Raw genomic sequence first — 21,487 nt, 5'->3', positions numbered from 1 at the left:
GGGCCGAAGGGTGAACCGGCGGCGCCGCGCGGAACTCCCTGCGGCGGCCGCGGCGCCGGGGGGAAGGAGTTGCCTGCGCGCGGGCCGCGGTGCACCCTGGTTTGTGTTCCGGGCGGAAGCGGCGCGGTGCTGCGTAAGGCGGGCGGGCGCGATGCCGGATTACCTGGGAGCCGACCAGAGGAAAACCAAGGAGGAGGAGAAGGAGGACAAACCCATCCGCGGTGAGGGCCCACGGACGGCGAGGATGGTCTCCGAGCAGCGCCCGGGCCGGGAATGGGGCGGCGCCGCCGGTGGCCATGTCGGTGCCAGGAGCGGCGGGGCTGGAGGAGCGGCGGGGGCAAAGGGACTAAAAAGGATTAAAAATGTCTCCAATGTGCGGTTTGGCGCTGCGGCCGCCGCCCCGGGAGCGTCCCCCATCCCGACCCGCATGGTCGCCGCTGGTCGGAGGGAAGCGGGGCCGGCCGGGCCTTACGCAGACCGGGCTGTGAGGGCTGAGCTGGGCCGGGGCTCACGGAGAGCCGGCGGTGAGGGCTGAGCTGGGCAGCACCGAGCGGGAGCGGGGCCGGCCGGGCCTCACGGGGACCGGGCTGTGAGGGCTGAGCTTGGCAGTGCTGAGGGGGAGCGGGACCCGCCCGGCCCGTGGGGCTGCCCGTGCCCGGCCCGGGGTGCGGAGCGTGGGGCTGCCCGGGGAAGCCGCAGAGATTCTCAGGGGAGGAATGGACCCTCCACCTTCTAAGTCTTGTTCTTTTACAAAAAGTTCCTAAAATCTCGAATTTCCTCATCACGAGAGGAAAAATACCTTTTGTGGTTTAATACTTATTTGTCTACATTAAATGCCCAACAAAAAGTGCTACGATAATGTTACACCTCCCTGGAAGGAGGCTGTGGTGAGGCGAGGCCGGTCTCTTCTGCCGTGCCCGCGGTGAGAGAAACTGAGAAAATAGCTTAAAGGTGAGAAGGGGAGACTCACATTAGATATTAGAAAAAACAATTCGCAGTTCAGGTGGTCAGATATCGTAACAGCTTGCCCAGGGAGGTGGAGTCACCATCCCTGCAGGAGCTCAAGAGTGTCTGTCTGGATCTGTCGCTGGTGATGTGGTGTCGGGGCTACAGGGGCAGGGCTGGGCTGATGGTTGGACTTCATGACAGTCTCTCCCAACCTTGATGATTGCGTGAAAGTTCCTTTCTCTTGCCGGGGGGAGCGCCCCAGAGCTGCCCTGTGCTGCCGCTGTCGTTCGGAATTCCGGGAATCAGGAGAGGGAAGGGGGCCGAGGTTTCCGAGGATATCGGCACGGTGTGAAGGTTGCTGGTTGCCCTTCATGTTTTAACTTATTGTGGCTTTTTATTTCGTGTTATTAAATATTTAATAAAGCATCTGGAAGCACAAGCAGTGCAAAATGTAATTAGTGATGGACTTTGAACTATTCCCATTCAAGAAAGATTTCTAAATTATAGCAACAGAGTGTTCAGCAGCTATAAAAAACAATCAATGGGGTGGTACAAATAGTCATGAAAGAAGTACAGATAAACATAGAAGGTCTTCAGAATGCTGTATAACACGTGCTGCTCCCAGATCACCACAGAATCACAAAATAATGAGGTTGGAAGAGACCTCTAAGATCATCAAGTCCAACCTATGCCCTAACACCTCAACTGGACTATAGCACCAAGTGCCATGTCCACCAATTCTGTGTGGTTTGGGCTCCAAAAGAGTCTTAAAAAGAGTGGAATTAGACAAGAGAGGAAACAGGGATGGGAAGGGTGTTGAAAGTCTGTTAAATAGCAAGTGATGTGAGAGTGGTGTGGCAGAGTGGCACTAGCAGAGGTGTATTTTTCTTAGTTAATGGAGTGCATTTTGGAGTGTTAATGGTGTATTTTTCTTAGTTAATGAACTAGAGCCACCTCTGTGCAGGGGCATTGCTAGTAGGAAGTGGTGCCAGTTTTTCATTGATGCTTTCTTGAACATCTAGAAATAAAAAGTTGAAAAGATGAAGTTGTGATACCTTCAGTCCCGTTTTTGAACAGTCACAGGCCGGGACACTCCTCTGAGTGAAGCAGAGTTGAAGTGGCTTGCTTGCTGTGACTCTGAGTGGTGCAGGTGTTTGGACTGAAGAGAGTAGCTGGAGACCTTGTTTCATTTTTCTTGTATATTTGATGGGTTTTTTTTGTTCCACTTTGTTTCAGTGAAAAGTGGAAGCTCAAAAGAATCTCTCCAAAATACATATTTTGATCCTTTAGAAGCAGAATTAATACTGCTGGCTTTGTTTTCAGAACTGGAAGCTAAGTGTCTCTTGTCTTGTTTCAGCTCTTGATGAAGGAGATATTGCCTTGCTGAAAACATATGTAAGTAGCACACAGCTGTGGGAGTGTTAAAGACACAAAGCAGTTCCTGGGGGGAATACAGTGCAGGAGGGGAGGGCTAGAGAGTATCTCTGCTTCTCCTGGTGCTTTTCTTTCCTGCCAAAACCTTCCCTCCCTGTTCACCTTCCAATGAGACGCAGCCTGCAACACTAAAAATAATCCTGGGTTTGTTTCTCTATTTTTGTTTTGTATCTCATTGCTGATTGCCATAGCTCTCTAACAGCCAGGGCTTTACTAGGGCTTTTTCACTGGCCAGTTTTCTTGGTTTATACAAAAATAATTTTAAGACTCCCTTCCTGCCAAATGGACTTGCTTTTAGCCATCATGTTAAAAGAACATAATGTTGGGATGCACTTTTCACAGACAATAAGGCTTAAAATGCCAATCCACCCTTTACACTAGGAAGTACAGTTGGTCTGCAAAATAACTCCTGAAAGATGAAACTTGCAGCTTAGGTATGTTTGGCAGAAATCTGAATTTTGTTGACACCAAGACTCCTTTACAAAGCTCTGAAATACAGCAGGTTCCCACTGCAGCTTCTTTTTTTTGTTGCCAGTGATCTGCAAAGGAGATATTGTTCAGCAAATTCAGGTCTGAATCTGCCTGTGTTAGGCAGATCTGGATCAAAAAAAGCATTTTATTACAAGCAAGAATTCTGATTTGCCCCTTGAGCCTTCTGGTGTCCTCTGTGAATGATGGAAAGGTTGGGTAAGGCAGTTAAAGCACTTGTACAGATGGTGTTCAGAAAGTGTATTCTGAATTCTCTGTATATATCAATTTACTAAGTATTTTTTAAACTATAGGAGAAATAGTTTGAAAAAGTAAGGCTGAACAGGTTTAAAAGAAAAATAAATTATTAAAGTTTACAAACATGGAAAATTCCCACCTTCCCAGTTGGTCAGTTGTGTGTATCTGCACTTCACTTTTGCAAACAGAAATATTGTTACTGGAGGTTAATTCTGTCTTTTTTGGCTGTCATCAATGGTTGGCTGTTACACCAAGACAGTCTGTTGAACTTCTTGATGGGCAGCAGCTCTTGTCACTTTTTCCTAAACATGAGATAATTTGGCTTACAAAATCTCCATGGTATTCCTTTTCCAGGGCCAGAGCACGTACTCAAGGCAGATCAAGCAAGTAGAAGATGACATTCAACAACTGCTTAAGAAAATCAATGAGCTCACTGGTATGTTTTTGTTGTAGAAAGCTTTCAGTAGAGGAGCCACAGGTACCAAAACAAGTGTTGTAAGAAGTTGATTTCCAACAACTTCTGCATTGTTTTTTAGTTGTCATTTTTCTGCAAAGAACACAGTTCTTTATTTGGTAGTGTGAAATTTTTGCTTGTTAGGGTGATGTTTTTTTTCAACTGGGCAGAGCTAATCTGTACATCTGATTTTGTTATTTTGTACTTTAACACATTTTTAATCAAAACTGTGGTTTTTATATATAATGGTGGCATGAAACAAATGCCCCTTTCTGACACGAGATAATGAAGTAGTGATAACAGTAACAATTAATTTGTTTCCTAATTTTTCTTTCACTGATGTATGTTTTTTGCTCTGTTGCTAATCCTGCAGTGGCTCTGAGTTCTGCCAGGAAGACCAAAATTTCTCTTGTAAAATAATCTTGATTCTTTTAAATCCATAATGGAGATAGTACTTGTTACATGCATGTTTTGGAAGATTTGTGGGGTTTTTCATCTGTGTGAATCCCTTAGTTTCTGATACTTTGCACTGGAGCTCAGTGAAAACACTTGAGAGTTTCACTCCTTTAGTGAAATGTAGATGTCCACTATCAATGCTCTGTCCTGCTGTAAGCATCCCCACTCTGCAAAATTGGCTGGGAGGGCGGCCAGGCTGGGATTTGAATGTTCAGCTGGCATGGTCACGTAGGCTGTTTCCTTAGGAAACTTGTTCTTTAGGAAATCCATCAAAGATATGTGTGTGTGTTGTTTTGGAGGTCTCTCAAAAAGCTTCCTGCAGGGTTATCTCTGAGGTTTTGGTGTGTGTTGTTTTGGAGGTCTCTCAGAAAGCTTCCTGCAGGGTTATCTCTGAGGTTTTGGTGTGTGTTGTTTTGGAGGTCTCTCAGAAAGCTTCCTGCAGGGTTATCTCTGAGGTTTTGGTGTGGGAAGGATGGCTGACATCCCAGTTAGGTGTTTCCTCCTCAGCTTCTCTGTGCTGCATGCAGGAATCAAGGAATCTGACACTGGCTTGGCGCCTCCTGCCCTTTGGGATCTGGCTGCAGATAAACAAACTCTCCAAAGCGAGCAACCATTGCAAGTTGCAAGGTGAGAGCACTCTTTCCTTCCAGTGGAGCTCCATAGTGTTAAAAATCTGATTTATAGCTTAGGTGTGGACTTCTTTTAAAAAATGAAGTCCATGTTGTGCATATTGAAAGTGCTTTTTACCACTGAATCAAAAGGGAACTGTAATGATGTGTGATGTATTTCATACTTGTACTTATTTCTGCAGTTGTTGTATGAGGCTGTAAAGGTGTAATCACAAGTACAACATTCTGGTGTTCTGGTGTATTTGGAAAATGTGACTCTCTTGATGCTTATGCTTAGCACACAGTTTGTGTGCCTGGAGGTGCAATTGTGTCTGTGTGTTAGGTGCACAAAGATCATCAATGCAGACTCTGAGGATCCCAAGTACATTATCAATGTCAAGCAATTTGCCAAGTTCGTGGTGGATCTCAGTGACCAGGTGGCACCTACTGACATAGAAGAAGGCATGAGAGTTGGGTATGCAAAGTCTTTCTGTTCTTGTGAGTCTTCCTGCAGACTGAAGCTTTCTCTGAGTTATCTCATGTTGTAGTTTGACAGGTCAGCAAGCCTTCATTTCCAATTTTTGCAGTGGTTGAAATTACGCCACTACTGTCTTTCTCTTGGATGACAGTAACTCACCTGCATGCTCTGCTGGAATCTTGTTTTGATGTTATTTTGACAAAAATTGACAAAACCCATGTGTCATTGGACAGAAACTTTTCAGTTCAGGCCCCAGCAGTCCCAGCTTTCAGGGAGCCTCTGTAGGCTCCTTCTTTGGTACTCTGAGGTCACACTCAAAGCAGCCAGGAAATGTTCACTGAGGATGTAAAACCTCTTACTTTAAGAGTCAGTATTTTCCCAGTTTGCTCTGTGGGATATTTTGAAATTTATTTTTCAAAATACTTTGGAATTAATAGTTTTGGAAACCTTAAAAATTTCTACAGAAAGAATTCCATTATCTGGCCTACCTGACTATTAACTTTCAGGGCTGGGCTGTCTTGATGCCAGAGAAAAGAACAGCTCAAGAATTCAGCTTCTCATTTACAGAGTTGTTTCTACATAACACTTTACTTAACCAGTGTTACAATAATAGTCTTTATGCTTCCTCACCAGGGTGGACAGAAACAAGTACCAAATCCACATCCCCTTGCCTCCAAAGATTGATCCCACAGTCACCATGATGCAAGTGAGAGTTGCCTTTACTTATTTTGACGTGGCTTTATCTTGTAATTGTGATTCCTTTCGCTGGATTTTGTTGTGGGCTGTTGAAAGCCTGTGGAGATTTGCTGCACCAGGCTGGTAACTGCTCATTCACCTCTTTGTTGTGCAGGTAGAAGAAAAACCTGATGTCACTTACAGTGATGTTGGTGGCTGTAAAGAACAGATTGAAAAGCTGAGAGAGGTGGTGGAAACCCCTCTGCTTCACGTAAGTAACCTCCAGATTGAAGCTTCTATTATTTTGGAAGTATTCTGGCCATCTGTGAGCATCTGGAAAAGCAAGAAAAGACATAGTTACTGAGTGTAACCAGTTTAATGAAAGGAAGTCAGCTTTTACCAAGTGAAATCCAGCCCAGCCTCGTTTACATTGCTCTTCATCAATGATTTCCTTGATTTGCATTTATGCTTTGATGCACATAATCTTTAATTTGCACATAACCTTGCCTTCTGGCTCCCTTTGTTACAGCCTGAAAGATTTGTGAACCTGGGAATTGAGCCTCCCAAAGGAGTGCTTTTGTTTGGGCCACCTGGCACAGGCAAAACGCTCTGTGCCCGTGCTGTGGCTAACAGGACTGATGCCTGCTTCATCAGAGTGATTGGATCTGAGCTGGTGCAGAAATATGTGGGAGAGGTAAGAGCAACTACTTGATGGAGTCTGGAGGGGTTTGCACATCTCCCTTGTGGGTACCAGACACCACACTGGGAGTGAGGGATGGATGTACTTGGAAGCTGCAGGGGCAGGAGCTATCAGCCAAATCACTGCAGGTCAGGCAGTGGTGACATGACCTCAGCTTTGCTGTCACTTATGAGAGGCATTTTGCAGTACAGAGTTCAATCTGCAAAGTTCAGGAAGATTCTGGAATTAGGATTCTGCTCCCAACTCTGCCACTTGTTTTTCAGTTGGCCCCGAGGTAAATGACTTCATCTGTACTTCTCAGTTTAAGAGCAGTAATTTTTATGTCCTTTATAAATTGCTTTAAGCTTTATACTTCTCCCATTATATATGTGAACAAATAAAAAGAGTTTTCACATTGGAAATGTAGAAGTACTTGGAAGCATGAAAAGTTTGGTTTTGATAGTTTTCCTTTAATGTGCCTAAAATCTCTAACAAAATCTTGATTTCTCTTTTTTTTTTTTTTTTTTTTTTTTTGCTTTCAGGGAGCTCGAATGGTTCGTGAACTCTTTGAAATGGCCAGAACTAAAAAAGCTTGCCTTATATTCTTTGATGAGATTGATGCCATTGGAGGTATGTTTGTAGTAGCTACAGTGCTATTCCCCTGTGAGAGCTTCCAGGTTTTCTTTAGTTCTGTATCTGGATTGTTGCATTTCAAGAAAAGTGCTTGTAAATACTGAGTTAGCAAAACTACTACCCCAGCATACCCTGTGTCCAGGAAGCTGTCAGAAGTGGTTTATGTAGCCCAGATGGAAGCCATTTTTGCACATTTGGAACACCCACATTATTTGAACTTAAGTGAAGAACCTCCGTATTTTGTTTGCAGAAAAGTACTGTTAACTTAAACCTCTTTCTGGACTACACTCAACATCTTTGTTACTTCCTGAACATTATTAATTTTTCTCAAAAGAGAAGTCCTTTGAAAGTAGAACAATTGTTACATAGATAGGGGAGAAGGATGATTTTGGTTGAGGAAAGGGCAAAACAGAACTACACAGGTAAATTCCACCACTTGGCCGGTTGTTAGGTAGGGAGATAGAGGCCCTTTTATACTCTGGACCTTTTTAATTCATCACAATTACTGGTATCCACTTTAAAGTCATTTTCCCAGGTGTCCCATGGTGTTGCAGCCACTGTGGCACTCTGTGTCCCTGTGTGAAGCTTTTGTGTCTCCTGTGCAGGTGCTCGTTTCGATGACGGCGCCGGCGGTGACAACGAGGTGCAGCGCACCATGCTGGAGCTCATCAACCAGCTGGATGGCTTTGACCCCCGGGGCAACATCAAAGTGCTCATGGCCACTAACAGACCTGACACTCTGGACCCAGCACTGATGAGGCCTGGCAGGCTGGACAGGAAGATAGAGTTCAGCCTGCCTGATCTTGAGGTGAGAACTCTTTATTTCACTGCTAAGTGTGTTCTGATAGCAGAGTGTTTCTTAGATTAGGGCATCATTGTCTGGAAGTTGATGAGAATCAGCAAATGCAGCACTCTTAAATTATGTGAAACTACACAGAAGTGTGGGGGATTAAAGATGTGCCAAAGATTTTTCCACACTGCACAGTTTCTGTCCTGGCTGAGAAGCCATGGTAGGCAGCTGTAATCACTGTATGTTTCTGCCTCAACAGAGAAAAAGTCCTTTAACCAGATCCACAGTTTAGTTCAGAAGCTGGAATGTGTTTTGTTTGGCTCTTTTGAGAGAGATTTCTTGAGGTACTTCTATGATGAAAGCCCTTTTTAGAGTTATTTTCTTACTTTAGTCTCATGGACACTTAGACATTCCAGTCCAGACACGGGAAACCATAGTTGGGCAGCAAATACAAGATGTGTTTTCCATTTGCCTGTGCTGTGGAGGGAGACAGCTGCAGGCTGGAGTCATCACCTCTTTCATGCCATGAACACCTCTGTCCTCCTCCCTTTCCCTCAGGGGCGAACTCACATCTTCAAGATCCACGCTCGTTCGATGAGCGTGGAGAGGGACATCAGGTTTGAGCTGCTGGCTCGGCTGTGTCCTAACAGCACAGGTAAGCTGCATGGATTTATTCCTTTACTGGGACAGGTCTCTGTGTGCCCTGTGTCCCCTGGCAGTCAGTGCTGAGCTGTTTATCCCGTGTCTCCCAGGCGCCGAGATCCGCAGTGTGTGCACGGAGGCGGGAATGTTCGCTATCCGAGCGCGCCGGAAGATCGCCACTGAGAAGGATTTCCTGGAGGCGGTGAACAAAGTCATCAAATCCTACGCCAAGTTCAGCGCTACCCCCCGCTACATGACCTACAACTAACACCTGGGAAGGCTCTTACTGTTCCCCCAAAACTTTCTGTGGAACAAAAATCCAAGTATAGTGATTTGTGTTTTGTTCTTGGAAGCTAGAAATAAATGGAGTGTTCCAAACAGTAGGAGTGTGTTCATTGTGAGTATTCTACTCCAGTGGACTGTTGCTGCTGTTGGGAAAAGATCTTAGTGAGGTTACAGCAGCATGGCTAATTTTAAATCAGATACCTGGGCAATGTCAGACATCCCAAGTTTAGATGTCTGGTCACCATCTACACCCCAGAACTTGAATCTGAGCCATAGAGGTGCTGGAAGACCCCTGAATGCCTCTGTTGTTTCTGGGTGTGCTGAGAGGTGCTTGTGTGTCCCATGAAAACAGGAGCTGTCATGGGAAGGCACTTGTGGTGCTCTGAGTCATTGCCCAGCTAAAGGAAAACATGAAGGGACATTTTTTCCTCCTCTTGGTGAATGCTCTGGTACCATCACAGCTTGGCTTTTTTTATCTTCAGTGGTTTTTCTATCCCTTTTGCTGAGATTGTTTGTTGTGTCTTACAAAATAGTAAATGGGTCAAGGAGGAGGAAGGTGTAATTTCTTAGTGCTATGGGATGGAAAATTCCTTTTCCCTGCTCCTGCTGTGAAGTTTGACATCAGTCTGGTAGTGAGCACTTTGATACATTGTGTGACTTGTCTGAGATGCTGCTGCTGCACACAGGATGACCAAGACAGGCTCCATAGCTGAGCAGTGGCTGGGAGTTGTTGGCCACAAAGGCAGCCTTGAAAGGTTAATCCTCATCCATCTGCCAAGGTCCTTCATCAAAAAACAACAGCCTTCCATTTTCCTTTTCTTTCCAGTGTTGCATTAAAGTGGTTTAGGGGAAGAGCTGGAAGAGCTTAAAGAAATAGCTGAGGGGAAAAAAATGCTTTTGGGAACTGATTTGTCTTGGAAGTGGGAGAAGTTTTATTGTCCAGTTGTATCAAAATGAGACCCATCAATTTATCAAGCTTAGATTATGAAGCCACTTCTATTTATTTTTTTTTAATAGGAAGTGTGTGCAATAGGGAGAGTATGCAGCCATGGACTGGGGTAGGATTCTGGCTGGTGTCAGTACAGTATCTTGATATGGAAACCTGGGCAATCTCAACATTTGTGTGTCATTTCAGGAAGAACATTTTGGGGAGGGATGCAAGTTCATTGGTGGGACAGAATGTTTCTCATTTTCAGAAAACAGCACTGACAGCATCTCTGTTTACCAGGAGCAGCACTTGAAATTATGTGGAGCTTTTACTTGAGAAGGGTAAGTGAAGTATGGAGAAAGAGTTTGGATCTTACCAGGTATCCTGAATTATCATCAGTGCTCTTGCAAAAAAAGGAGGGGAAAGGAACATGACCCTGATTTTTACAAGGTACCAGCCAGATTTAGGCCATCCAGTGCTATCTGCTGTGGTGGGGCTTCAGCAGAGGGGTGAGGCACTCCCCTGTCCCTGCAGACAAACTGGAGCCCTGTCACAAGGTCAAAGGACCTGGGGTTGTTTATTCTGGCACTGACAAGCCTAAGATAGGATTTCACTTTTGGATAGTGGTCTGTTAATCAGTGCTGGGAAGAGGAACTGGGTTCCCTTTTTAGGGGCTGGCTCAGGCTGCCAGGGGGAGGCAGTGCTTCAGCTGGTGGCAGCAAAACACAGGAAGAGATGAGCAAAAGCTGCTGAAACTTTTGTTCTGCGCGATGAGTTACCAGCACTGCTGGGGGTGTTGCAGGAGCACTTGTTCTGCATGGTCTGGGATGTGGGACTTTCTTGGGCAAAGGTTTTCAGTCCAGCATTTCAGCAGCTCCCTGGGAAGTGCATCTGTTTCTACCATGGTGGGAGATCCAGCTTCAGTTGTGTATCCCTGTGAGGCCTGAAACAGAGAGGGCTGCATGGGGGTGGCAGGAGTGAGAGCAGGAAGCAGCACAGCAGGGAACACTGCCTGGAGGTGGAAACCTGTCCTGCCATCAGACACTTGTATCTGGGGCTCTCAGCCTGTCCCTCAGACTGAGTCTCACCAAGACAAAGTGGAAAATTTTGACAAGTGACATTACTTTATTTTGGAACTTGACAGGATTTCAAAGTGAACTGAAGAGACTAGAGAGTTAAAAACTGAAGCTGCAACAAGCTGAAAGTAGAAAAATATACTGTATGTAGATACAAAGGCTTGTTGAACTAGTTTAACATTATAAAATGTACCAAAAGTTGTTTAAATAAGCACACACAATGTCTTCACATGCATGCACTTCATCCGTGGAACTCCAGCTAAGCAGCAATTTCTGATGCAGAAAGCTTCCCATCCTTATGGGCAGGGGAGTCTGAGGAAATAAAGTATCTTCCCCAACTCCCCTGGTCCCTGGAAACAGTTTACCTGAAGCAAGCCCTAAATGTTTACCTGAAGTAAGCCCTAAGTGTAAGAGCCTGAAATAAAATAAGAATATTACATTCTGTGACCAGAGGTGAGGAAAGTGTCTGAATTCCTTATGCACTGTGATTTGAGGGTGCTGAGTGAAATGTCACTGCTGCCCCACTTGCCCTGTGCTGTCAAAATAACCTACAGAGAAACACTTTTAGGTTCCTGCCTCTGCTGAGCTTCACAGTGACTGCTGTGAGGGAAACTGGGGCATTGAAGATTTCTTTTGCATGATTTCCATGCTTTTCACCTCACACCTGAATTGAGACAGTACTGCAGTGGCCAGGCTGACAACAGAAAGAGAAACCCCATGCTACTGTTTCTTTTAGAAACCCAAACATGCATCATTTTTGAGTTCTATTGAACTCTGTTTCTCAAAGCCCTTAAAAGCTGTGGCAGAAGCAGCACCACGGGGAGGAAGATGGGCAACAGGGCAACAGAAAAGTATCTTTTTTTTTTTTTTTGACCAGTGAGACTTTAGACCTTGCTTAAATTTTCATTCCAGCTTAAGAGACTGCATATAGGGCATCAGTTCTTAACTTAAATAGGCTTCATTCCTGTCTTAAACCAATTTTGTCTTTAAACTTTCAAGATAAATTAAGTTTAGATTAAAATCAGCTGTGTTTTCTAGAAAGCCTAGCCAAGTTTTGGCAGTGCAAGTACTATACTGATAATGGAATAATTAAACAATGAGTTTCTGACTTCAAGTTCACTTAGAGGAGAAATGAAGAATTTGGGTATAGCTGAGACAGATTAGGTATTTTAAAAAAAACCAAAACTCTACCATCCAGGTTTAAAAACAGCAGCAGCTACCTGCCACCAGTGTGAATTCATTAATCCAGCTGGCAGAGTATTATAAATTGAACCAATCTGTTACATGCAGATGTTGACATCAGGCTTTAAAAGTCATCTAAGAAAGTTATTTAAAGACACTGGTACAGTGCATTGCACTTGCAGAACAGTTACCTCCTGCAAGATCCCACGTGTAGTGAGTTAAAGTGCCCATTTCCTCAACAGGAATAGGAATGTCACCTTGTCCACCAGATTCTGACTACAGCAAAATACACTGAATTTTCTTTTCTTGCATAATTTTGTGCTTGTTTATTATTGGAAGGCTATACCCTGATCAAAGGAAAAAATTCAAGAGCATGAAGGCTTCCATTTCCTTTTCTACCCTTCCTACAAAAAATAAACACCACCCCATACCCATAGGTGCAAAAAGCCTCAGGCTCTCTTCAAACTGTGCAAATTAAATATTCAGAAAGAATCTCCATCAGCATAAACCTGGCTCCCATTCTGCTCAGTGCCACTCTTCAAAGGTCAGAGCCAGCCTGTGCAGCAGACCCATCTTTCATTTGGCAGGAAAGGACAGCATCGTGAATGCTGTGAAACAGCAACTCTGTTGTTACACTTTTGTCAAAGAAATTCAGTCTTGTCAGTTCATTCATAACAGGGCCTACAAAACAAAACCCAAACATGGCATCAGCACATACACTTAAGTACAAGGATGGAAGACAATGGCATATCAGGAAGATGAGAATTGTTCTCTTACTTTTTGTTACTAAAAAAATTGAAATAGTCAAGTGCATCACATGCTACTACTACTCCAAGCAGTCTATGCCTATGCAGACATAGACAGAGGCCTATTCTTGGCAGAAGATGTTACAATCCCAAATACTGGATATTGGAACATTTCAGGCTTTTCTCCTCATTACATTATCACTACAATTTCAAGATACTAAGTTCAGTGTGGCATTCACAACTCGCCAGCAGGAAGAAATGGGAGCAGGATCCCCTCCTCACAAAGCTCATTTCATCAGTGCTCTACTTTCACTAAAGTTAAGGCTCTTGCTTTTCCTCAAATCCAATTTTATGTGAAGTGCTGATACTACTGAGGCACTACTGGCAGCAGGAAATTGGGGAGCAAAGGGAAGGAGTTAAAACACAATCTCTCCCATAAAGCTCACAAAAACAAAAATCTCAACTCACCACTACAGCCGGCAATGCAGACATATATATCAACTTTGTTGTGTTCTTTTATAATCTACAACAGAGGTAAGCTGAAGTTAAATGCAGATAATACATCATCATACACATCATACACAGTTCTGGAGGCCAAATACTGTGAAAGCTGCAGAGTACACATTCCCCAGTATTCAGCTAAAACTTTCAAAATTAAACCAGTGATTAGGTGAGATTGTATTTGAGCAGGCAGTTATGTCTCATGCTGACAGGCTCCTTATTAGGTATCTGAAAAGTTTTCTGTGAGTTTTTCTGGGAGAAAAGAACTCTACTTACTGATTTTAGTGCTTTTGCTCCAACTGAATCCACAAAGTTCACTGGGGTGAAATCCAGGATTAAAGAGTGAATATCTGATTTGGGCTCCACAAAATGTTCATGCTCTTCAGGAGACATGTCATGTACACTAGAATCTGCAAATTTTCCATTCACAGGTAAGTCATCACTTGCTATCTCATGTTTTACACCTGCTTCTACGTCGTTCGTCTGGGAGAGAAGATGAATAAAGCTTAAAGGCAATCAATGCTTTTTCAATGTAAACCCCTTTGCTCCCCTCACTGGTGTTCTTTAAGCCTTTAAAAGTTGACAAGCTGCTGGTCATTACAGAAACTGGCCTGACATGCATACACACTTCCATATCTTGTGTATATCAAGGTTTGTTCTCTCATGCCCAGTCTTTTAACAATCAAGCAGCTTAAAGCTGTTATCTCAGGACTGAATTACTCTTTGCCTTCAAACACTGACACCTGTTCAACTTTACTGACACATTTTTACTGCATTTCCTTGCCTTATCCCTGGCTGATTCCATCAAGACCTATATATTCAAAATAAAAAACAGCAACTGGGCTCTCAAGTTAGGCCTTTTTTAGGTTTCCCATGGTAAAATCACACACCCTCTCCCACCATGGTGGTGAACTTAGATATGCATAAAAGTACAAGCATGTCCCAAATAACCCTTCTCAGTGTATCTGAGCCATGCCAGGATTAGCAGAGGGGATGGCACCTTCTTGTTACAGGGGCTGCCAATTAGAATTAATTTTATTCTATATTATTCCTACATTATTATTCCAAGTGTGTGTGGAGGGGCAGAGTCCCTTTGATTTCTGCCAACACCACTGTTGGTGAGACAGCATGACAGTGTGGAGAGTTTCTGTGCTACTCTGTGCTACCTGAATGCAATCAAGGTCCAACATAATTATCCAATATAGCAGTGAGCCTCTGATCCTTACATTGTTCCTTCAGCCACCTGTTCCCATTGCACAGCACTTCCTCCCTAAGCAGCACACCTTGTATGAAACACAAGAGTGGTAGCACCTGAGAGCAGCCTGTAAGCTGATAAAGCAGAGGTAAATATTTACAGAAGAGCTCACCAGCTTCAGCACAGCTTTCTTTCTCTGTTCATTTGCTGCCTTTATCTCCTTGGCATGGCGCTTCTGGGCTTTTTTCCTTGCTTTTAATAAGGCACCAGGGTCCACTCCAGTCTGTCAGGAGAAGAAAGTATGATCAGAGGAGATTGAGTGCCATTGTTAGGATGGCACTGGAGTATCAATTTGCACCGAATTAATCACTGCCATAAATTTAAACAAGAAGCCTGCATTTTCCAGCTTCCCTTGGTGGGGGTGAGAACAGTGTAAAGAAGGAATCATCTTGGCAAGCACTGTGTTAACAAGATGAGGGAAAGATGCATCTCATTCTTTTCTTGAAATCAGAAAGTGTTGTGTTTCCACCAAATGCTGATTGGAGTGCAGAGGGCAAAGGGGAGAGAAGTGCATTTGGGCAATAATCACCAATATCTCTTGCTTTGTGAGGGCAAGTACCACCCACCTGGTTTGTATAAGACTCGCCATGGGAGCTACAGAAAAATGTTTCAGAAGTTAGTACAGGCACAGTTGTCACCGGGTCAGGGGCTCTGCTGTTGCCCCTGCCACCCAGTGACAGCAGGGGTGACACAGGCAGTGAGGCACACCCTGCCTGCAGCTCATCTGCTGCCCGTGGGAGGCACGAAATGCCCACAGTATTCCATGTCTTACACTCCAGTCAAGTTAGTTACCCAACAAGGAAACTTTTATTCCCATTTTGTTTTCAGCTCAGAAACTATTTTCCTGTTGAAAAAAAAGGTTTAACCAGTTTGTGTTTGAGCAGTTCTGCACCCACCACTGTCCATTCACGAGCAGTCAGTATGAGGCAACACTTTGTTTATTCCCTCCCACCATGTTGATGCTTCCTAAGATAATTTGTAGCTGGCTGGAGGATAACCTTCTCATATTTTACACATCACCAGGGGCTGCAGGCTGAGAAACACTGTGCTAAGGGCTACACTAAAGGAGCTGAAAGACAAGCAAGTTTCAGAAGCCAGTTTGAATTTTTAGGACACAGACATTAAAGAATTTACTCACCTTTTTTATCAGAGCCCTTGTATATGACTCACTATTAGCAAAATAAAGAGATGTATTAGCTTGAAATATTTTGATTCCAGGATGTTCTTTAACCTAAGGAAAATATTGGATGTGAACAGTTAAACAGAATAAAGGCCCCTGTGTAATCACAAGACACATGAACGTGCAGCAGTGCAACAGCCAACCCTGGACAGCTCTAAGCATGTGCCAGATAAAGAAGGTTGGCACTGTTGTGAGCAAAGGCAACCAGGACATCAGAACCTCCCCCTCTCCCAGTGTAATACTGCACACTATCAATGCCTGGTAACATTTCTCCTTCTATATTACACCAAAATGCACAGCCATAAAAATTAAATATTTGCAGTTCTTTCATGTTGCTATTTGCAGCTGATATTACCATGAGGAAATCATGCACTCCTAGAATTGCTTCCTTTTAGCCTCCCTTTCAACAAGCATAATAACTCATTTCCCTTTTTCTCTCTTTTTCTTTCTTGACTCCCCAGGTACCAAGAAAATGAACCTTTCAGATCTGTGGTTTTATCCAGACCTTCAGACAGGTCTGGATATTCACTTCTCTCCCCTCCTTTCAATGCAGTCATCTCTAACTAAACAGGCTGAACTGTGACATTTTGCATACAAATGACCTGGCCAGCAGCAGAGACCCAGCCTGCCATATGCTGCCAGCCCCACCTTTACCAGGAGGAAATGCTGACTGCATTCAGTGTAACAGAAAGGGAGTCTGCTCTCCTTTGCATACAGATCTAAATGTGAGCACTCATACTCCTGCTTTGCATCATATTTAAAGCAGAACTGCATGATCTTTGTCCATAGGTTTTTACAGACTGGTTCATCAGTAAAGGGTGATGTAACTTTCATAGCAGCATCTCTGAGAACACAGAGAGTGCAGAAAATTGTAGCTGTTGTTTGGGAATAAATACAGCATATTTATATCCACTGCACTGAAAAATGTAATGCTTTCATCAACTTTTGGTTGAACAAAATGGCATTTATGAGAAGCTAAGTGCATGATGAGCAATTGTGCCATTAATCACATAAATTTAATGAGCAGGGGATGCTGTTTTGAACAGTTTGTGCAATTCTGAAGAACATACAAGTTTGGATCCTGGGTTCCAGGGATTCCATGCACTACTGCCACACAAATAAAAAAGGTGGCCTGGTATGCACTTGTTTACATAGCAGGTTTAGCAGTGGTATTCCTAAACACTGGGACAATGGAACTAGTATAAAAGTACTTTTGGTCACTGCCTGGTGAAATGTACGTGCAGTACAAAGAGCTCACATTTTGAACAAAGCAACTTTTACTACTAAACCCAAATCTATTTATTTCCTTTCAACACAGGTGAATGCTCAGCAGCCAGCACTGCATGTGTAGTGTGGTAGGACAAAGCAGCAAAGCAGCAAATTGCCACAGCTGTCTTTGCTCCACTGAATGAAACTCCTCAATGCAGAAGAACATGTTCCTACCTCTTCATACTCTTCCACATCACAGTAGATGTCAGTGTTAGGAATCTGACCAAGGATTCTGTATTTAGGTCTAGAGAGAAAGGAAACAAGTATTTCTGTATTATCACTTACAAAGTGGAAAAAAAGTGAGTGTTTAACACAGACTGAAACTTATTTTAAATGGTCATTCTGCAGGGCCTGTCTGGTACAGGACTTTCTAAACATGGTTAAATGCAGTGAGCAGTTTATGGCAGAATACAATTAAAAGAAAGTTGTTTCTGTCAGTGCAAAATCAATTTATAAGCTTAGTGCTGAAATGTTGTCATTTTCTGAAAAGCATGAGTCAGAACATGCAAAAGGACAGAGCAAATTCTCTGTCACCCCAGGACAAGCACCAACTGGTGCAACTCTACTGACTGTCCTGCAAATATGCAAGCTCACACTGACAGAAAACATGCTGCAATTTTGAAGAGCCACTCTGCTCCCAGGACAATGTCTAAGCAGATGAATATTGCCAACTCACAAGAACTGTGACAGCAAAGTACATTACTGTTCTGTTTGCAAGAATAAAACTGTATAGAGATAGTAGAAAAATACTCTTATTTATGCAGAGTGGAAATTTCACAATTTGCTTTCACTCCAGTGCAGACAGAACCAAGACTTTTACACAGTTTCCACCTATCCCAGACCCTGAGCCCAGAAACCTCACATGCCAGTCCTATCCACACATGCAATAAATCATTTCACTGTAGACCTGGAAATTTTTCACAATAAGAGCTTTGTCACTTTGAATGGGGAGAAGTGACTTGAAAACTAGAACAGCCACTGTATTTTACAATTTAGAACTTTTTTTAAAAATACCTAAGTATTCATCCCATGATAACCTGACACAATCTCAGCTCGTCTGTGACAATTAGTGCACACGAAACTTAATCATACTGGAACTGGCAGAAAGATTTAAAGTTCTAAACTCTAAGCATTAAAAGAAATAAAGAAGATTAACCACTATGTGAAATGAAAAATCTTCTGTTTATTACTGAGAGTATAAGTTCATGCTCTCTAAAAATTTTGTTCTCAGAAAAAGAAAATGTGAACCCTGAATCAGAGCCAAAGGGCATGACCTATATTAGGAAGGAAATTCCATTCAGCATGCAGTTGAAGAGGGTGGGATGGACTTCTGTTTATTTGCACCCCTTAAGCAAACAAAACCACAAAGAGGATCAGCAAACATTAATTTTGATAAAGAAGAAATCTGACCTTTGTGTTCTGTAAATAACGGTGATCATTGCAAATGTAACTGCACTAAGCAAACCATAGTCTAGTCCCAGCAAAAGAGAAGCCACAAAAGCTGCCACCCAGATGGCCTAAAACAAAAAAAAGGTGTGAATTATTATGCATCCTCTTTCCTGTTAACAACAAAAACAACAGCAGAACCCAACCACAAAACCTATGTATCACTTCTGACCAGGAACAGGCTGTAATGTAACCCATCATGATGCCAGATGGGAATTGCCTTGACCTTTCAGAAGGGCATAAAATCTCAAGGCACTCTAACATATGACAAACTGTCACATATTAATTAATGCCTTAAGTCCTGTTCTCCAAGGATTCTTCTTCTACCATCAGCAGACTCCAAAAACCTTAAGATAAAAAAAAATATTCAAGGCTTGCAAGTAGCTCTAACTCAGTTCCATCAGCCAGTTCATCCAGGAGAGAAATACCACCAAAATGTTCCCTCCAATACACTCTTAGCTCTGGCCCACTCCAGCCAGGTTTTTGGTTTGTCTTAAAAGATGGCAAATACCTTCATGTGGTTTTCTTTGTTATTCTGTTTTCAAATTCTTCTCAGACATCCCCACAGCCTTTAGGGTAGTTTCTATAGCAAAACTGCCAGAGCTTTTGCTTTTACTGCAACCAAACTATTTCTGACTTGAGTTACAAGATTGCTGAGCAACAACAAAAATATTCTTGTCTCCAACAGATCACTCTCCCAGGGTACTTACAGCTTCCTGACTTATGTCCACCTGCAATACAACACTAATTTGTAATTTCTTGGTAAGTTTCTAAACCATTTTGGAGATAGCAACAAATTTAGTATAGTAAAATATAAGCACTGAGCTGTGCAATACTCACCAGCTCGATCTTACTGGTTCTCCAGAAGTGCATGACATCTGCAAACTGTTTAAGCATTCCCTTCAGGTTCACCATGACAATTGCAGCTAGCACTGTCTAAGAACATCACAAAAATGCAATTTTCAGAAGCAAAATAAACCCAGTGCCAAATAAGAACTACAAAGGATCAAAAATAACTACTTCTGTGCTTTATAACTAATATAAGTCCACTGAATAGATGTTCTATTCAAAACCTCACAACTTTTCAGGTAGTTCAGTGGACATGTGCTTTTACTGCAGCTGCAGAATTGGCAAACCAGTTAGGTTCAGTTTGATTTACTCTTTCCTAGCAAGAGAAATCACATGCTCCTACACTTCATGCTGCTACACTTACAGTGCCTGAAGCAGTAGACTATAATCTCAAATTCATGTTTCTCTACAACATACTGAAACAATTCCTGCAACAGTCATATGGTTGTAACCCAAGGTCCAACTCCTACAACAAGAAACAGGAATTGTGTATCATCCTTTGCATATCACCAGAAACAGATTTTTTTTTAAGTCAGAAATATACTTTTTCACATGAATATATTTTTATACAAATAAGTATAAACAGCAGCAAATCCAACTCATTATGCTGAGCCATTATCCAGCCCTAGCCTTCTACTGTGCCAAACTGTGACTTTCTTTTAACTTTTTAACTTCAACCCAGAATTCCTATGCTGCAATCCAATGTGGCCAGCAGGACCAGGGCAGTGATTGTCTCCCTGTACTCGGCACTGGTGAAGCCACACCACAAATCCTCTGCTCAGTTTTGGGGCCCTCAATAAAAGAAGGAGATTGAGGGGCTGGAGAGAGTCCAGAGAAGGGCAACAGAGCTGGGGAAGGGTCTGGAGCACAAGTCTGATGAGGAGCAGCTGAGGGTGTTCAGCCTGGAGAAAAGGAGGCTCAGAGGAGACCTTATCACTCTCTGTGCCTGAGAGGAGGTTGTGGCCTGGTGAAGATTGGACTTTTCTTGCAAAATAAAATGTGACAGAATGACATGAAATCGCCTCAAGTTGTGCCAGGGGAAGTTTAGATTGGATATGAAGAAAAGTTTCTTCATGGAAGTGTTTGTCAAGAATTGGAACAGGCTACCCAGGAAGTAGTTGAGTCACCATGCCTGGAGACATTTAAAGCAAGTAGATGTGGCACTTAGGGGCATGATTCAGGGGTGGGCTTGGCAGTGCTGAGTTAACAGCTGAACTCAATGATCTTAAAGGTCTTTTCCAACCTAAACAGTTCTAAAGGGGAATTGCTTGAAGGTATTCTTATGTTCTAAAGACAGAGTCCAGGATATCCAATACTAAAAACAACAACAAAAATCATGCTGAATTGTTCAAAACATTATTTATTTCTAGGCTAATTTACAGCAGAAATGCATACAAAATTTAAAGGTTTCTGGATCAAAGCCTAACTGTTGTTTACTAACTCTCCCAAAATTTCAAGTTTTAGCAATACTCATGGGCCTCTGTTCACAGTCAATGCAATGCCTAATATGCAAAACTCCCTTACCTGTGGAAGTGGTTCAAAAAGGTATCCAATAGCCACAATCACCAACAGAACCATAACTGCAGAGAGTGCACCTGCAATCTGAACAAAAAAAAAGCCAGAGATTATTCAGAAGTGTTCCCAAGGGAAAATATTACTGATTAGCTAACCCCTTGTGCTTTCAACAAGGCTGGTTGTATAAATGACCTTTGATTCCTTCCATTCATGTCACCCATTTTGCCCATCATGCCACTTTCTATCCTCACCCAGTCTGGATTTGAAACATGGGAAACTCCAGTTAATTCTTCTGGCTCAGGCAGAGAAATATAGCCATCTAGATAAGCTTCAGACTTGAGTTTTGGAGCTCCAAAGAGTAAACTTCATTTGGCTCAGGATTTGGGATTCTACATACCTGAGTTTTTCCACCAGTGCTTTCCTGGACAAGACTCCGAGACATTGAGCATGTGATTGCAATGGTTTGGAAAAAGGACCCCACAGAGTTGCATATTCCCAAGGCAATAAGTTCCTGTGTTAAACAATAGAGCAAAGAAAGCCAAATATACACTTATACTTAGCAGTGGTACCAAGCTGGAACTATCCACAGATAGTAACAACCACATCTTATTTACATTGCTTTCCAGCAACCTCATTGTAGAGCATAAGCAACCTAATTGTAGCTTATACTTCTAGTTCTCACACAAGCACAAGCTGAGGCATGTAGTCATCTGTTAAATAAAGTCTCTGATG

At 42.9% G+C, this 21,487-nt stretch overlaps 2 protein-coding genes across 7 annotated transcripts in view; one reads left to right on the top strand and one right to left on the bottom strand.

The window, feature by feature from the left end:
* Window positions 1-17: 17 nt before the first annotated feature.
* Window positions 18-8,906, top strand: PSMC2 (proteasome 26S subunit, ATPase 2). 2 transcript variants are annotated; one of them, XM_071423967.1, is made up of 12 exons: window positions 22-221; window positions 2,306-2,343; window positions 3,463-3,544; window positions 4,546-4,645; window positions 4,970-5,101; window positions 5,738-5,810; window positions 5,955-6,050; window positions 6,309-6,473; window positions 7,001-7,088; window positions 7,697-7,899; window positions 8,440-8,536; window positions 8,634-8,906. In XM_071423967.1, exons 1-12 carry the CDS (start codon window positions 152-154, stop codon window positions 8,789-8,791), a joined length of 1,302 nt encoding a protein of 433 aa, XP_071280068.1. In that variant the 5' UTR covers window positions 22-151; the 3' UTR covers window positions 8,792-8,906. The 2 variants fall into 2 exon arrangements, with proteins under 2 accessions (XP_071280069.1, XP_071280068.1); XM_071423968.1 differs by lacking the exon at window positions 4,970-5,101 and having other exon boundaries at window positions 18-221.
* Window positions 4,795-21,487, bottom strand: part of SLC26A5 (solute carrier family 26 member 5) — a 39,648-nt gene continuing 22,955 nt past the window's right edge. For 4 of the 5 annotated variants that reach the window (XM_071423962.1, XM_071423963.1, XM_071423964.1 and 1 more), the window contains exons 11-20: window positions 21,153-21,266; window positions 20,765-20,842; window positions 19,232-19,327; window positions 18,356-18,462; window positions 17,120-17,189; window positions 15,635-15,727; window positions 14,609-14,719; window positions 13,518-13,724; window positions 13,209-13,263; window positions 10,839-12,675 (exon numbers count right to left, since the gene is read on the bottom strand). In XM_071423962.1, the coding sequence (XP_071280063.1) occupies window positions 12,533-12,675; window positions 13,209-13,263; window positions 13,518-13,724; window positions 14,609-14,719; window positions 15,635-15,727; window positions 17,120-17,189; window positions 18,356-18,462; window positions 19,232-19,327; window positions 20,765-20,842; window positions 21,153-21,266 (1,074 nt within the window). In that variant the 3' untranslated portion in view covers window positions 10,839-12,532. Of the gene's footprint in view, window positions 6,113-10,838; window positions 12,676-13,208; window positions 13,264-13,517; window positions 13,725-14,608; window positions 14,720-15,634; window positions 15,728-17,119; window positions 17,190-18,355; window positions 18,463-19,231; window positions 19,328-20,764; window positions 20,843-21,152; window positions 21,267-21,487 lie in introns of those variants that run through there. The other variant, XR_011678699.1, reaches the window with a different exon arrangement.

The sequence above is a fragment of the Agelaius tricolor genome, unplaced genomic scaffold (assembly GCF_023055355.1).
Source record: "Agelaius tricolor isolate 1412-34295 unplaced genomic scaffold, bAgeTri1.0.p SCAF_3, whole genome shotgun sequence".
In the NCBI taxonomy this organism is placed as follows: domain Eukaryota; kingdom Metazoa; phylum Chordata; class Aves; order Passeriformes; family Icteridae; genus Agelaius; species Agelaius tricolor.
This window is presented reverse-complemented; position numbering and strand designations above follow the sequence as displayed.